Here is a 16,379-nt window from a genome sequence, read left to right as displayed (position 1 = left end):
CCGGGTCTCACCCGGTGATTACTTGCTGGTACCCGGTGACTACCAAGTATTACTGATAGGGGGAGAGAACTGTATGTAAACAATACAGTTTTCTCCCGTCAGCTCCGGCACACTGCTTGGTATGGCTTTGCATAGCAGAGCCACACCAAGCAGTGTGCTTGCAGTTGTAAGCACAAACTGTTTACTGTAAAACTGCACACAGCTAACCAATGATTGCCCCACATGTTAACCCCTTCCTGCCCAGTGCCATTAGTACACTGTCAGTGCTTTTTATTAGCACTGATCACTGTATTGGTGTCACTGGGGATGTCAGCGACACCAAGTCAGTTCCCGCCAGTGTAAGAAAGCCTGCCGCAGTCCCACTATAAGTCGCTGATCGTCATCATTACTAGTAAAAAAAAAATAAAAAATTCCAGTATCTATACCGCCATTTTTAAACACTAACTTTCACGTAAATCAATTAATTTACACGTATTGGGATTTTCTTTTAGCAAATACATGTAGCAGAATACATTTTGTCCTAAATTTATTACAAAATTTTAATTTTTTATTTTCACTGGACATGTTTAATAGCAAAAAGTCAAATATATTGTTTTTTTCTCAAAATTGTTGGTCTTTTTTTTTTATAACGCTAAAAATTTAAAAAAAGCACAGGCGATCAAATACCACTGAAAGAAAGCTCTATTTGCAGGAAAAAAAAAGGACTTAAATATCATTTGGGTGCAGCGTTGCATGACCACGTAATTGTCAGATAAAGTATCGCAGCACCGTAACGCAAAAAATGGCCTGGTCCAGAAGGGGGTAAATCCTGAGGAGGGCAAGTAGTTAATAAACACAAAAACGGCTGGAACTCCAATTTAACTAGACAATCCTTGATTGGCTTCATCCATAAGTGCTCCTGAAGAACAAGAAAGTAAAGCGTACTCACCAGTTCATAATGCTGTTTGGTGAGGAGGAGGATCCCTCCAACATAGGTCTTGTAATGATAAAGGGGGTGAAGTTCTGGGGAAGCCACGTGGAAAGGTCCCCTTTCTGGAAACCCATAATCCAGATCTGGGTTAAGAGGTAGCAGGTCAACATCATGCATAGCAATGTAGTCCGTTTCATTTCCACTCTCTAAGAAGCCCACATTTATCAAAGAAGCCCTGTTAAACCTGAAATGTAAAAAATATGTAACTTTAATGAACAAAGAAGTGGAATTTCAGTGACGTGAAACAGTATTTTTCTGAACGATAGCCAACTCTTTATCATAGTAATTACAGGCAGTGGTCTTTTAGGTACAGTATAATCAGCTACGTATTCTAATTCCACGTAGAATATGGTTTTAATTCATATGTAAATTAATTAAATATTACTTTCTGCCAGGAGTTCAGCTTTACATTTTACATCTGAATAGTGCATAGCATGTTACAACAGGAAAACTACATGTTGGGAGCTATTGCTTTTTATTGCCTCTATTATCCAATATAATTTCTTACTAACCAGCAACACAGTAAGCAATTATTTCAATGCTAGCAAATTGAGAATATAAGAAGCCTCAGCAAAGCCAATTGGGATTTTGTAATGTGAGCCACACAGTATATGAAGTTTACTTGCTGTAATTGCAGGATTTTTAATGATCATACCGTAGGACTACAAAACAATAAAATAAACATTTGTAATCAAAATTATCCAGAATGCAATCTGTTCAGAAAAAAAATACCATTCAGAAATACAAATTAGTCGGACTATGACTCATGGCCATATGCAATGCCAATCCTTTTTAGAAGTCTCCTTTGAACCTCTCAAGAAGCTCTATATTTGTACATCCAAAGTTGAACCCCAGCAAACATTTACAGAGGATGACAAAAAAATGGAAACACAATGATTTTTCAGGTGTGAGAGTGACAACGTTTTGCTTTGAAAGAGGAAGTGATGTAGCATTCTTTTGCTTCCGCTGTGTGATGAGACACCTAGCTAACAGATGAGAAGCCTCACTTTCGTTATTTACTGCGTAAGCTGCTAGTAATACGGAGTCATGTCAGAGCTTACTGAGCTTCAAAGAGGGCAAATTGTTGGTGTTTGTTTAGCTGATGCGCCTGTAACTGAAGTTTCCAATTTATTTGCGGTGTTGCAAGGTACAGTATCAAAAGGATATGAATGCATATACAGTTTCCAGGAAAAAGCCATATGTGACAAAGAGAAAAAGACAAAAAGGGTATTGTGCAGGATTGTGACCTGGAATGAGAAAACTGCTGCAAAAGTGACTGCAGTGCTCAATCTCAGTCCCATGAAGACAGAGTCCCGTGAAGACTGTGACTAAGCTCGGCAGTCACTTTTGCAGCAGTTGTTTTCTCATTCTGGGTCACAATCCTGCACAATGTCCCTTGCTATGTGAAACAGGTAATCACTTTTACACCTGCAAATAATGTAGTGTTTCCAGTACATTTATCCAACCCCTGTATATACACAGATGAAATACATATAAGAGCCATTTTACCTTGCAAAGGATCTACTGTAGATTTCTGTCTATTCATTCCTGAAATTTACACAGCAAGATCAAGAAAACAACACCACTTCCCGCACTATAATTAAAGTATAACTAAAATATTTTTTTTTCCTTTTAGTCATAGTGGAGAGGGATTAGAACACCTGTCAATTTTGTCAATAGCGGTCTGTGCCCATTAAGTAGATTTACCCTCTTCCAATGGGAACATTAGTTCTGGTGACCATGATAACACCACAGAATTCCCTCACTTTGGAGGGATTTCCTCTTCCTTCCTAATTTGGCTGTGGGACAAGAGGTAAAGGGAAATCTCCCCTATGGGACAGAGATGACAAAAAAAAAAAAAAAAAAAAAAAAAAAAAAAAAAAAACTTACAGGGGTAATAACCCTCCCTTACTATATCCAAAATGTTACACTAACAAAAACACTGACGACTCCACCTGTCCAATGAAAAAAGTGAGGGAGAAGCAGAAGATTGAGGAAGTCATCTCTCTGATTACTCCTCCAATCAACATGTTCCTTGTAAGCACATATTCATGCAGCCAAGCTGAACAGCTCCCAGAGGTGCTGTACAGGAGAGTACAAATGCCTGCAATCAAGTCACGTTCAGGTAAAAGGTACTTACATTAGTTGTAGTTAGAAAAACACCATTTAATTAAGTATTAATGCATGTCTTTTAAATCTGCCTGAGGCTTAGCTGTAATGTGTGAAATTTAAGTTTTTTGTTTTTTTTTTTAGTTTTCTGTTTATCCTAGTACAATCCTAGTCATATTTTATTTTCTTTCATTAGTGTTCCTTTTGGGCGCTCAGTGACAACAATTTTGCTATACTTGTATAGAGCAAATATAATCCTGTCTGTATTGATAATCAACATGCATTCCATGTAGTTGTAAAACCAGTTTTTAAGAACACAAAAAGTGCATCTACCAGTTTTACAAAACAATTCTTAACATGGGAATTATTTTCTTGCTTGAAGGAAGAATCTCTAAAGAATGGTAAGAAGGCTTTTCTGATAGGATAACTTTGTATGATGACCTGCCTTATAACCACCTTTAAAGATTGCTTTGCTTTTACATTTCAACTGATGAAACTATGAAGTATAGCACACAGTTGCCGTCTGGACACTATGGGGTTGATTTACTAAAACTGAAGAGCGCAAAATCTGGTGCAGCTGCACATGGTAGCCAATCAGCTTGCTTCTACTCACTCAATTACACTTTGAACAATAAGGCTCTGATCACACTAGTGCAGTTTTGCGGGCCGCAGCATGACAGCCCATTAATTTGAACAGGCTGCCGTGCCTGGCAGAACATCTTTGCACCTTTCCAGAAATCACAGCCCGCACTAGGAACCGCACCACAGTGTGGTTCCCAGTGTGGGTGGCATGCCATTAAGATTAATGGCACCCATCTGTGGGTCCTGTGTTTTGTGTGCAGGTTTTTGTTGCTGCAAGATGAAGTGCGGGTCCTGCACTGGCTTTCACCTATACTAGTGTGAACTGAGACTAAAACCTGGAAGTTGATTGATTTTTACGCAAAGCTGCACCAGATTTTGCACCTCAAGTTTTAGTAAATTATCCCCTATATAATCTTTTATTTTTTAATTCATCTCTTTATTATGTATTTATACAAACAACCTTAAAACATCTTCCTATACATCATATGCTTTCTGATTTTCCCATAATATACATACATTGATTAACCCACCCCCTCCCACTCCCCCCCCCCCCTTGTCATCACAACCTTGTCTCTATCTGTATCCATTTTCCCTTATCTTTCCTTTTGTCTAATGTTACTATGACTTCTTAATCTGCCTCCTTTGCTCTAATTAATTGTGCGTAAATTTCAGAGTTTTTAAATGTCCTCCATACACTCCATGTTCTTTCAAACGTTCCCATCTTATCCTTTTCTAGACATCTCAGTTCTTCCATTCTAAAAGTACCTTCCACCCTCTCTACCCAATCCACCATCTTGGGGACGTCTGCTAATAACCAGAACTTTGGTATTAAGCCCTTTGCTGCGCTAATTAAATGGTACAGAACTTTATTCGTATATATTTCTATTTCTAAATTGAGCTCAAAATAGTAGAATATGCATTTCAGTGGATCTTCCTGGATATTTACGCCACTTATTTCCTGGATATAGTGAGCTATTTTCCTCCAATAATCTTGTATCCTCGGACAACTCCACCAAAATGTGTCCCATGTTACCCATTTCTCCACATCCTCTCCAGCACCATGGGGAACACTCCCACTGCTGCTTATGAGCTATAGTTGGTGTTACATACCATCTTGCCAAGCACTTAAAGTTCATCTCTACAGTACACGTTTGTTACTTTATGTGTAAGATATCTTTCCTCTGCTGGGGATTGATTTTTATTCCTATCCCCTATATAATCTAAGAGTAAAACTGTGACATTAAGTAATGAAAAACTCCAGTCAAATGGAAAAGCAGAAACAGTTGTTGAAACTAAAAGACATTACAAATTTAATTTTGCCTTATTTTCTTAGCAAACAGTGTAGGAATAGCCAACATGCAGTCATGACACCCTGACATTTGCTGTGCCCAACCCCTCCACTACCTCATGCCGATTGACAAGCTAAATCCAGCAAGATAGTCACATGCAAAACAGGTTATATATTACAGACATAAGGCAGGGGTCTCCAAACTGCGGCCCGAGGGCTGGATATGGCCCTTTGCTACCCTTTATCCAGCACTTGGGGCATGATTCCTCCCACTGTGACCAACAATGTGGCAGCGCTTCTTCCATTGAAACGAATGAAGGTGTACTATTCTTCCCATTAGAACCAATGATGGGGCACTACTCCTTCTACTGACAAACCCTGAGGTCATGTTTATTCTCATTGATGATGTGGCCAGGACTTTTTCTATCCTCACTGGCCCTAATCCGGTCCTTCTAAAGTCTGGAGGACCGTATACTGGCCCTTTGTTTGAAAAGTCTGGAGACACCTGTAATAGGGTATATCAATGAGCACAGCCCTGGAATCCAGTGTTATTTGATTTCATCTTCTTACTATGGGTATCAGGTAATGTACTCTAGTGTGAGCAGTAAACTAACAGCAAAATGGCATTCCTGATAGCACCACACACAAAAAAACAAAAAAAAAAGTACATGCATTGTGCAGAGCCAGTCAAAGCTACTATTTTTTTTCTTTTAGAGGCAATGGAAGAGGACTGACCAGACACAAGTATTAATTTTCTGTACTCTTCTAAATGTTAAAGGGAACTAGCGAAAGAAACAAGTAAAAAAACAAAATGTAAACCGAATATATTTATTAAGCTCTAAAGCTCTAATAACGTCTAAAAGAGCAAACTGAAAACCTCAAAAATCTGTGGCACCGTGTTCTGCACATTTCCAGGTTACCCAACAGTGTTAAAGGCTGGCCTGCCACCTCTCTGCTTTTTGCACCTTCCCATATTTATCTGCTCGTTAACATGATACAACTTTCTGCCAATTGTGTTTTTTGCGAATGGAGAAACCGTCAACAAGAAAGTGATTATATTCTACCAAGCAAACGCTGTTTGATTTTTACTTCACACAAAGGGTTTCAGTTGTATTACAATTACATATTACATTTTAGTTTTGAATAGAACAGGGTCCAATTAAAACCCCTATCTATTGCCCATTAATAGATTTTTTTATTCACTTACCATTGCAAAGACACAATAGATAGTGAGTGGAAATCTCTAAAGAGTTAAGAGACATCCCCCCCCCCCTTAGACAGCTGTCACCAGAACAGGTTAAAAAAAAAATTCCTATTCTATTCAGAGTACACTTTGAAATTTTCTCAGTGAATGTAAAGTGTTTTCTGATTGGATAGGGTGGAGAAGTGAGGCAGTGATATCATAATCTCCACCATCAGAGAAAACTTTGCATTCATTGAGAGAATGCAAAAAGGTCTGAGTGGCACCAATGCCAACCGAGTGACCTCCTTTGTTCACTAAGGAGCAGAGCAGCCATTCAGCATGGGACCCAAAAGCTAGTAGAAAACAGTGTGGCAGCAGTGCCTGCTACAGGGATTTCCAGATTCCACAGGGATCAGCCAGGTATGGCACATACTTACTATGGTCCAAACTGGACCAATGTAGCTATGCAAAAACAGCCATATCTGGAATTCAGCGTTAATGTATGATTAATTTGGCATATTCTAAAGTTTCAAGAAGTACCATTTATGATTAAAAACAACAAAATGCTTTACATATTTTACTTCTTCAAAGTGAACCTAGATTCTTGCCCATAGAGGTTTTCACCTTTTTCACACTCTGATGCCCTAGTCTGTATAACTTTAAAAAAAAAAACCAATGGGTATTGCTGCAGCCTCTCTGTCCATTGAGGAGAGAGAGACAAGAGAGACGCTCCTTTTGTGCACATCACTGGATAGAATGCATAACCGGTAAAACTTCTACCCTTAGAACCACTTTAACCCTGTCTATACATATCCCACTATCAGTTGTAAACCAGATATGAACACCATGCTTCCTAACAGTGTTATAGACCTGAAAGTTGGGTTACTACATTATATGTTACTGAGGGGAAACTCAGTGTATCCTTCTTTGACAGTGGAGGCAGATTGAGTTTCCTCTCATTTCACATTGTTAAGAAAAGCTTGCAGTCTGCCCAAAGCTTGCTGCAAATCAAACATATACCTGTAGAAAGGTAAGACTTTTTTTATAATGATTACTTTTAGGTACGCTATATGCATGGCAACACATAAAAAACATAGTGAGGTCCTTCAAACTTCACTGCAATAGTGGAAGTAAACTTTAAGAAAGGTACCATCAAAGAGCATGCATAGAGAATTGAAAGCATACAAACCTATAATGATCCACTTGATTTATTATAAATATATGGTGGCGGATTTTCTTCTCAGACAGGTACTGGTGCATGTGGGGTACAAAGCTTAGGAGTTCCTCAAATCGTTCCCTAAAAGGAATAAGTAAGGCAAGACGATGAGGACCCCATGAGGGATCCTCACTTATAGTCCTAGGAACTGGTGGACAGGGCTGCTTTGGAGATCTCTCTTCATGCCTCTTGACATCTCCTGTGCAGCTAAATTGCAACCAGAGCATTGATAAGAATCCCAGTAGTAAGCAAGTCAGAAACAGTTTGAAGATGCTGCATTTCCTTGGCAGAATCCCAAGAAAAAGGCCAGACCTAAAGACATAAATTGAAAAGTTGATTAAAAATAACTTTTCAGCATAAACATCCTGTACAAGAAGGCTACCTACATGGAAGGAGAGCTCATGCATCATAGCAAGTTACATCTGAATGTTGATAATTTATATTATTGTAAAGTAAGGACACAATGTAAAATCAGGCTTGTGTGTAAAACTACCCATGCCTATCAGTTGGATATAGGAGAGGTATAACCTACACTAAAGAACACAACCCTTAACGGTGCATGCCACATCAGCAGGGGCATATTTACCACAAGGCAAACAAGGCATTTGCCTAGGGCAACATCTTTCAGGGGGGCAGCACTACCCCCCTAAAGAAGAGACACACACAGCATGGGGACCAAGTGGGATCTGAGAGAGGCTGCAGGCTTCTTGATGGTGTATGCAGAGCCTAACTCTTGCTTCCGGGGATGTCCGGAGTGGTGAAGGAGAGTGTCTTCTCTCTCGCCGGGGAGGGGGGTAAGCAGTGTATGGGGGGTGGTGGTAGTGGAAGGCTCTCTTCTCCAGTGGGAGGGGCTGGGGTGTTGCTGGTCAATGTCAGGCACTCTTCATGGGGGAGGAGGGTGTTGGTCAGTGTCAGGCTCTCTGGGGGGGGGAGCCGATTTTTGTGTTGCCTAGGGCAGCACAAAACCTAAATACACCACTGCGCTTCAGGCAATATGTAAATAAGTATTTAATGTAATGCGGTCCAGAAAAATCCTGCAGCCATTAGATGCCGGAAATGAGAAAACAATCAACACAGAAGTGATTTTGCTACTATGCAAAAGAAGTTTCTCAGTTGTGCAGTAACAGGATTGCAAAATAGCAAATCATGAAGGAGGACCATACACTACTTGATTGATGCAATTAATCCAAATGTCACTTACAGAAATCAGGCTGTAAGTACAGCATCAAACGTAAAATAGGATTCTGAAACATATTGGTAACTCTTGCTGTCAATGAGCAGTCTTCTCTTTTTCTCTAAGCCCCTGTTCACACTTGAGCATGAACATTTTTATGCAAATTTGAAAGCATTTTTTTTAAATGTTTTTCATGCGTTTCCATACTTCAGATGTTTTTTTGGTCCAATAAAAAAAACCAATATCATCTGACATCATGTCATCATCGTCCTGGTATCTGCTTCCTATTTTTTTCTGTTTGGTGTTGTGGTCTTTTTGCTATTGGAGCTGTACAGCCATGTCCATTTTGCCAATTTCTTCCCAAGCCCTCTGCCACTGTCCTTGTAATTGGCATCACTGGACTTGTAGAGGTTCTTGTAGGTCCTCAGCGGGCAGATGAAAGTCTCCACATTCAGCATGGAAAGTCCAGGATCCTACTTTTTTTTCACATGTTAGGTTTTTAGGAAGAAGAGAAGTGGTTGTTATGCAAAAAACTCAAGAAAAACAATACTGAACATTTCCAGGAGGTCTGGCTGAAGTCTATGGGACCAAAAACATGCAATTCTATTTGGAAAGAAAAACATATGTACTCTTTCACAAGACAGCACAATGCTCAGGTGTAAAAAGGCACTGTTGAATATAATGCCCATCTGTAGAGGCCCTTCCCGCTCTCACAGGCTTTGCGGAGGCAGCAGCAGCCATTGGCTTCTGCTGTCAGTCAAATCTTGTGACGAAGGAGTAGAGGGTTGAGCAGCGCTGTCTGGGTCTATGGACGCAGGCAGTGCGTCTTAAGATTGAGCCCAAGTCTATTGCACAGAGCAGGTATGTATACCATATTTGTTATTAAAAACCACTTTACAATCACTTTAAAGGCTAACTCCACTTTTAGCAACATGTTACAAGTTACAGCTCCAACATGTAACACATTTCACATCGCTAGCTGTCAAATTTTTTTTTAAAAAAAAAGTGTCTGCATCACAGTAATCTGTGAATGAGAAACTACAAGTCCTGGCAGCCTTAGCTGTCCGCTTGTAGTTCTCAATAAACTACCACGGCGAGATGAAGCACTGCGGTAGTTCATTCAGTCCTCCTGTTAGTATATCTGCTTGCTCATGCATTCCGTACAGGCAAGCAGATATACTGACAGATCTGCAGGAGACCTGCATGGCACCAGCGATCTACTGATCGCTGGTGTAATGGTTTCCATGCTCCTGCAGCACAAAAACAATAAATTTACCTGCAAAATAATAAAATGCATTTATTATTTTTTATCAAAAAGGTGAACTTATCTTTTAAGAAGCCAAACTGGCTCCTTTCCTACATATAGTTGACCCACTACTAATTCAGATAATGGCAGATTCTGGAACCAGGAAGGATGAATAGCAGCAGGCAGAACATCTACTGCCCTTCATTCTTGATTACAGATCTCCCTATGCATAGGCTTACCTTTGTGTTAAGCTAAGCAGTTTTACACCTCGGTCACATCGAGTGCGACTTGGCATGCGATCTGCATGCCATGCGACTTGCAAATCATATGCCAAGTCACACCCTATTGTCCACAATTACAGCAGTCAAATCGGTGCGGTTGTGACTTGGTTGGAGCCGTACCGATTTCTAAACTAGTACATGTACTACGTTTGGGGCGATTTGCATAGACATCTGTGTTAGATATCTTGCAAATCGCACCTGAAATTGGCATCTCACCCGACTGTGTGCTGATGGCTGCTATGTTTTATTCTCTTGCATACCCCTGCAGCTGTGATCTTCTGGTGCTGTGAGGGTTAATATGAGCGGCTGTACCCGTGACGGACACTCGTCAAGTTCCGACTATACCATCCCTTTTCCCTCCTTCATTTGTAGAAGTCAAACTATCCATTCCCACAATAAAAAGCATTCTGTGATTGAAGGAGGCAAACCTTTTATTCATCCTCCTTTCATAGAATGCTTTTTATTGTGGGAACGGATAATATGGCTTCTATGAATGGAGTAGTTCTGGGGTATGCAGGGTAAGAAGAATTCGGAGTACCGTCATTAATGGAGTTTTTTTTTTCCAGGAAACTTAAAAAAGAAAAGCAAGGAGAGTTTAGCGTTCAGACGTTTCTTACCTGCTGTCTTCCCGGAGATACAGCGCCGGTTTCCTTCGTGTCAGATACATGTCTGCTAGCACACAGCTCACCGATTCCTGAACCTCACATACTCAAAGCCTTTTCCCACCAGCAATTAAAGCAGCCTGCTATCTGATCTACATCTGTCAACACATCATACAAGATCACTGACTCCCCCACCACCCACCTCAGCTATCCCTCCATGCCACAATCTGCCATTAATAACACCATAAAAGTAAACAAATAAAACAACAGCTAAAAAACAATGCACCTCTTCTAAAACTTTTCTCAAATCATCCTAGAATGAACTTGTTAGAAATAATCATCCTGCCAGCCGTACACACAGCACTAGACGAGTCACCGATGTGTACTAGGACCATGGAATGTTATAATGACACTGTACCAGGCAAGTATTTACAATTCTCAGTACAGCGTGCACCTACATAACTCTTCCCCCCGCCAGTACCAGAGGCTGGATATCTAGCACCCAGAGCCTGTCCCCTCTATCACCCTCTCTACACCCCTGTCCTGTCTGTTCCGCTATTCCTGATCGTCCTATCTCCCTTCAGCCCGTTACACGCTGGCTATTGAGAAACCCGATCCGTCGGAATACATGTCCCCTCACAAACATGGCGACCCTCTTAAAGGTTCCGGCGCTAAACGTTCCTACCTGAGATATGTTGTGCTCATCCCTTGTGTGCCCAGAATAATCTGACGAGGTGCGCTGCAGCACTCACATATCTTGCTTGAGGGCCAGTTCACACTACATACATTTCAGCTGTTTTTTTTCTGCATCCAAAACGTACAGAAAGTAGGTTATATGGTTGTCAATGTCATAGTTCACATTAGCGCTTGCAGTTCCAGTGCGTTCCGGTTGCAGAAAAAAAAAAGTAGAACAGTCTGCATTTTTTCTGCACAGAACTGTACTGTAAACCGCATCAAAAATGCACTGGAACACTCTGGAATGCACATGTCCCTATTTAAATTGAAGAAAAAGAGGGGAATAAACTGGAACGCTCCAAAAACGCACCGGAACACTCCAGAAACGCATAAAAAATGCGTATGCAAAAAGACATCCAGAACGCATCTGGACTCAGTTTCTAGAGTGTGAACTGGCCCTTAGTCTAGGTTCCCACCTATGCGCTTTCCGCAGCATTTTGCATTTTTTGTTCTATACACCTCAATGGAGATGCTGCATTTTGATGCGTTTTAATCTGCCTAGCAACAAGAAAAAAAGCAAAACGCATCAAAAATGCATGTGCAAAATGCAGCAGAAATGGCTCAAACGCAAACTGCATAGGTGTGAACCTAGCCTTATCGTAAACAAATTACCTCTAAGGCTAGGTTCACACCTGTGCAGGTTGCGTTTGAGCCGTTTCTGCATTGCATTTTGTGTTTTTGCACTTGTGTATTTGACATATTCTTGATGCATATCGCATTTTTTTTTTTCATTTTTTTTTTTCTTGTTGCTAGGCAGATTTAAAACACATCAAAAAACACAATGTATACTTTTCTGCAGTGTTTCCATTGAAGTCTATAGAAACGCAACTTTTTGCGGTCAAAAAAGTCCTTGACCCTGTTCAAAAAACAGCACAGGTGTGAACATGTCCCATAGGAACTCATGTTAAATGGACTGTACTGCCTTTCTGCTAAATGCTACAGAAAACACTTAGGTGTGAACCTAGGGTAATAACGTGTTCCTCATATTTGCCTGCAGCAGAGTTTGGTAACATGATTGTAGATTGTAAGCTCGAAAGAGCAGGGCCCTCGAACCCCTCGTGTAGTGTATTGTTACTGTCTTGTTTCATGTTATGTCATCCTTGCTACTGTACAGCGCTGAGCATACCCTTTGGCGCTATATAAATACTGTATAATAATAATAATAACATGGAACTTAAAATGGAGTTCCAGTCACACTATAACAAAAAAAATAAAAGCCAGCAGCTACAAAAACTGTAGCTGCTGACTTTTTAAAAAAAAAAAAAAACAGCTACTCACCTGTCCTTTGATCCAGCAGTGTTCTCCCTGCAGCCCATTTCACCGATCAGCCGGTGTTCCTGGCGCCAGCATCTTCTATGTGGGCACCCGGCTGGGGCAGCTTGCAGCTTCACAGCTGGGTGCTTACTGGTCATGACCAAGTAGCGTTGCACTTTCTGAATGGTCTTGTCACGTGTCCCAGAAGACTACAAGGTGGGAAGGGGTAGACAACTTCTGCTTCTAATCGCCTAGGCGATCGCAGCGGAAGTAGGAGCGGGTACCTGTCAACTGCAAATAAGAAACTATCTGGATACACAGAGTGAACACACTCATCCCAGATGGCCTCCATGAGGCCACTGAAACTTTCTACTAATCACTTTGTCTTTGTTCATCTAGTAGATACCCGACTGAACTACTGCATCCCCGTCTTGAATTTTATGTACAGTTGTGTTCAAAATAATAGCAGTCAGACGTCACTAACCTGATCAATCACTGTTTTTGGTAGAAACGATATTTCTACATGGCAAATAATTTACTAGCAGGTGTAGTAGAGTAATAGGAATCCAACAGACCCAACAGTCATGACATGCATGCTGCTGATTCTGTGTAATTGAATCACTAATTGAAAGGGGCATGTTCAAAATAATAGCAATGTGGAGTTCTATTAGTGAGGTCATTCATTCTTTGAAAAACAGGTGGCAATTATTGCCTTATTTAAGGAAGGAAGGCAGCAAATGTTGTACATGCTGGTTACAGTGCATTTCTCTCTGAAATTCTGAGGAAAGTGGGTCGTTCCAGACATTATTCAGAAGAACAGCGTACCTTGATTAAAAAGTTGATTAGAGAGGGGAAAACATATAAAGAAGTGCAGAAAATGATAGGCTGCTCAGCTAAAATGATCAGCTCCAGGAAGATCAAAGAAGGTGTACCTGTGAGTACTGTTACAATTAGAAGACGCCTATGTGAAGCCAAGCTATCTGCAAGAAGCCCCCGCAAAGTCCCACTGTTGAAAAAAAGACATGTGCTGAAGAGGCTACAATTTGCCAAAGAGCACATTGACTGACCTAAAGAGAAATGGCGCAACATTTTGTGGACTGATGAAAGTAAGATTGTTCTTTTTGGGTCTAGTGGCCGGAGACAGTTTGTCAGACGACCCCCAAACACTGAATTCAATCCACAGTGCACTGTGAAGACAGTGAAGCATGGTTGTGCAAGCATCATGATATGGGGATGTTTCTCATACTACGGTGTTGGGCCTATTTATCGCATACCAGGGATCATGGATCAGTTTGAATACATCAGAATACTTGAAGAGGTCATGCTGCCTTATGCTGAAGAGGAAATGCCCTTGAAATGGGTGTTCCAACAAGACAACGACCCCAAACACACCAGTAAACGTGCAACATCTTGGTTTCAGACCAACAAGATTGACGTTATGGAGTGACCAGCCCAATCCCCGGATCTTAATCCAATAGAAAACTTGTGGGGTGACATCAAAAATGCAGTTTCTGAGGCAAAACCAAGAAATAGAGAAGAACAGTGGAATGTAGTCCAATCATCCTGGGCTGGAATACCTGTTCACAGGTGCCAGAAGTTGGTTGACTCCATGCAACACCGATTTACAGCAGTTCTCAGAAACAGTGCTTATACAACTAAATATTAATTAAGTGATTCAAAGGAAAGCAAAATCTTCAAACATTTTTCAGTTTATATAGTGAATGTTTGAGTTTGTAAAGAAGAATACAAACACTGCTATTTTTTGGAACAGTCTAATATTCACTTTTCTTCAATTTTTTTTAGAGGAACAACACAAATTTGATATATTTTTCTTCATGTTTTGATTTGGAATAGAATGTGTAGTGTTCCCAATGCATTTATGTGTATGGAAATAAAAGCTATTAGAAGGATTTTGAGCTTTATTCACTTTTTTCAGCACACTGCTATTATTTTGAACACAACTGTATATGTAAAGCGCTGCATAAATTGACTGCACTATATAAGTACCTGTAATAAATAAATAATAAACAAAAAAACATGGCATAACAACATACACTTAGTAGGCACCAGCCTACAGACAGGATTGCCTCCTGAATGCCTAACAGCAGCTACTTAACCACACTCTGAAAAGCCATGCACTGTACATCGCTTTCAAAGCATGGGCTAGTGTGAACCTAACCAAAGGGTTTGTGGTGAGTTTTAGGGTCCATTTATTTCAGAAACAGCTGAAACTTTTAAAAAAGAGGAGATTTGTACCTACCAAAAACAGTAAAATTATTGAATCATTAATACTCTTGATCATATATGTATATTCCAGTTTTGTTTTTATCTAGTTTGCACTAAGCTTTATTATTTTTATCAAAATTGAAAATTGCTATTTCTGATTTTTTGCATCATATGCCTAAACAGAAAATAAATAAATTACAACCAAGGGCAGACTGACCATTTGGAAACTCGGGCACTGCCCAAGGGCCCGGGGTCAGTAGGGGGCCCCATGAGATGCCCCTGGTACCTTTTTCATAGGCTTTTTTGAGTTTGGGCAAGGACACGGGCCCCATGATCCCCTATTGCCCGGGGGCCCCATGAGTTGTCAGTCCGCCCCTGATTACAACCAAACACTTTCAAATAAATTCATTCATTGCTGATGGAGGTACTCACATCTGGGTCTGTTAAGTCCATGCAGCTGCTACCTTTTAGATGTGGAAGGTCCCCAGGTCATTGCAGCTGCTGTCCCACAAAGGAAAGCTTTCTGGATTGTACGCTCTGTTATCTAGTAGCTCATTCAGCTGACCCAACCATAAAATTTCATACAATGACAGAAAACAGGAAATACCTGTAATACTTATCAGGTACACTAAGTACAAACTCTATTCAGCTAACAGCTTCTGGTCATTGCTGGTTTCTGCAGTTCTGCTAATGCAGTAAGCTCCAAAGAATGCTTTAAAGAGTCAAAGGACTCTCCAGAAAACACGTCAGTGTATTGCCGCCTTCTTCACCAGCCCTAAAATAACTTTTAAATTGTACCTCTAGTTAAAATCTTTTTAACTTTTTGATAGAGTGGGGAAAGGTTAGACCCTCTGTCACATTTTTTATATAAGTCTGTGTCCCCATTGGAGAGATTAACTCCTCTTTGTACTGGTGACAATTGTTTTCATGAATGAAAGTGAGGGAAAAGCCACAATTTATCACCACAAGAGATAAAGAGAAATCTTCCAATGGGACATTGGTTCTGAGATCATTTGTGTGAAAGAAACATTCCCATCATTTTGGGAGATGTCCTCTAAGTTCTTGTTGTATCTCTGAGACAGGAACTGAGCAAAATCTCTCAAATGGGGCAACAAAATACGTTTGCTTTGGAGCCTTTGTTGTTCTAGCTTTTATTTGCTTCAAATGGGTATTGAATTCTCTTGTGTGTATTGGAACGCAAACCTCGCTCCTTATACTATTGTAACTAAAAGTTGTTTTTAATCTTGGATAGATTGGAGAGGGATTGGAACACCTGTCAGGTGTTTTTATTGCTGTCTGTGCTCCTGTTAGGGGAATTCACCCTCCCTTTATCCTGATGACAGTTATTACCAAAACGGAAAATAAATCCCACATATTGAGTGTTCACCAGTACAGGAATAGAGGGGAAATTTTCTAATGGAGACACTATTTTTGGTGACCCTGGTGACTACCAAGGATTTCCTTGGGATTTCCTCTCATTTCCTGGGCTGACTATGGGACCACACAAGTTTTT

The 16,379-nt window shown here is 40.4% G+C and overlaps 1 protein-coding gene across 2 annotated transcripts in view; it reads right to left on the bottom strand.

Annotated features, from left to right (window-relative positions):
• The window catches only part of B4GALT7 (beta-1,4-galactosyltransferase 7), a 33,006-nt gene extending 17,553 nt beyond the window's left edge, over window positions 1-15,453 (bottom strand). The window contains exons 1-3 of one of the 2 annotated variants that reach the window (XM_089693835.1): window positions 15,299-15,453; window positions 7,322-7,660; window positions 929-1,154 (exon numbers count right to left, since the gene is read on the bottom strand). In XM_089693835.1, coding sequence (XP_089549961.1) covers window positions 929-1,154; window positions 7,322-7,660; window positions 15,299-15,300 — 567 coding nt within the window. In that variant the 5' untranslated portion in view covers window positions 15,301-15,453. Of the gene's footprint in view, window positions 1-928; window positions 1,155-7,321; window positions 7,661-10,666; window positions 11,280-15,298 lie in introns of those variants that run through there. The other variant, XM_089693832.1, reaches the window with a different exon arrangement.
• Window positions 15,454-16,379: the final 926 nt, after the last annotated feature.

This window comes from Staurois parvus, unplaced genomic scaffold (genome assembly GCF_062004578.1).
Source record: "Staurois parvus isolate SC_StPar_1 unplaced genomic scaffold, SC_StPar_1.0 ptg000025l, whole genome shotgun sequence".
Classification (NCBI taxonomy): domain Eukaryota; kingdom Metazoa; phylum Chordata; class Amphibia; order Anura; family Ranidae; genus Staurois; species Staurois parvus.
This window is presented reverse-complemented; position numbering and strand designations above follow the sequence as displayed.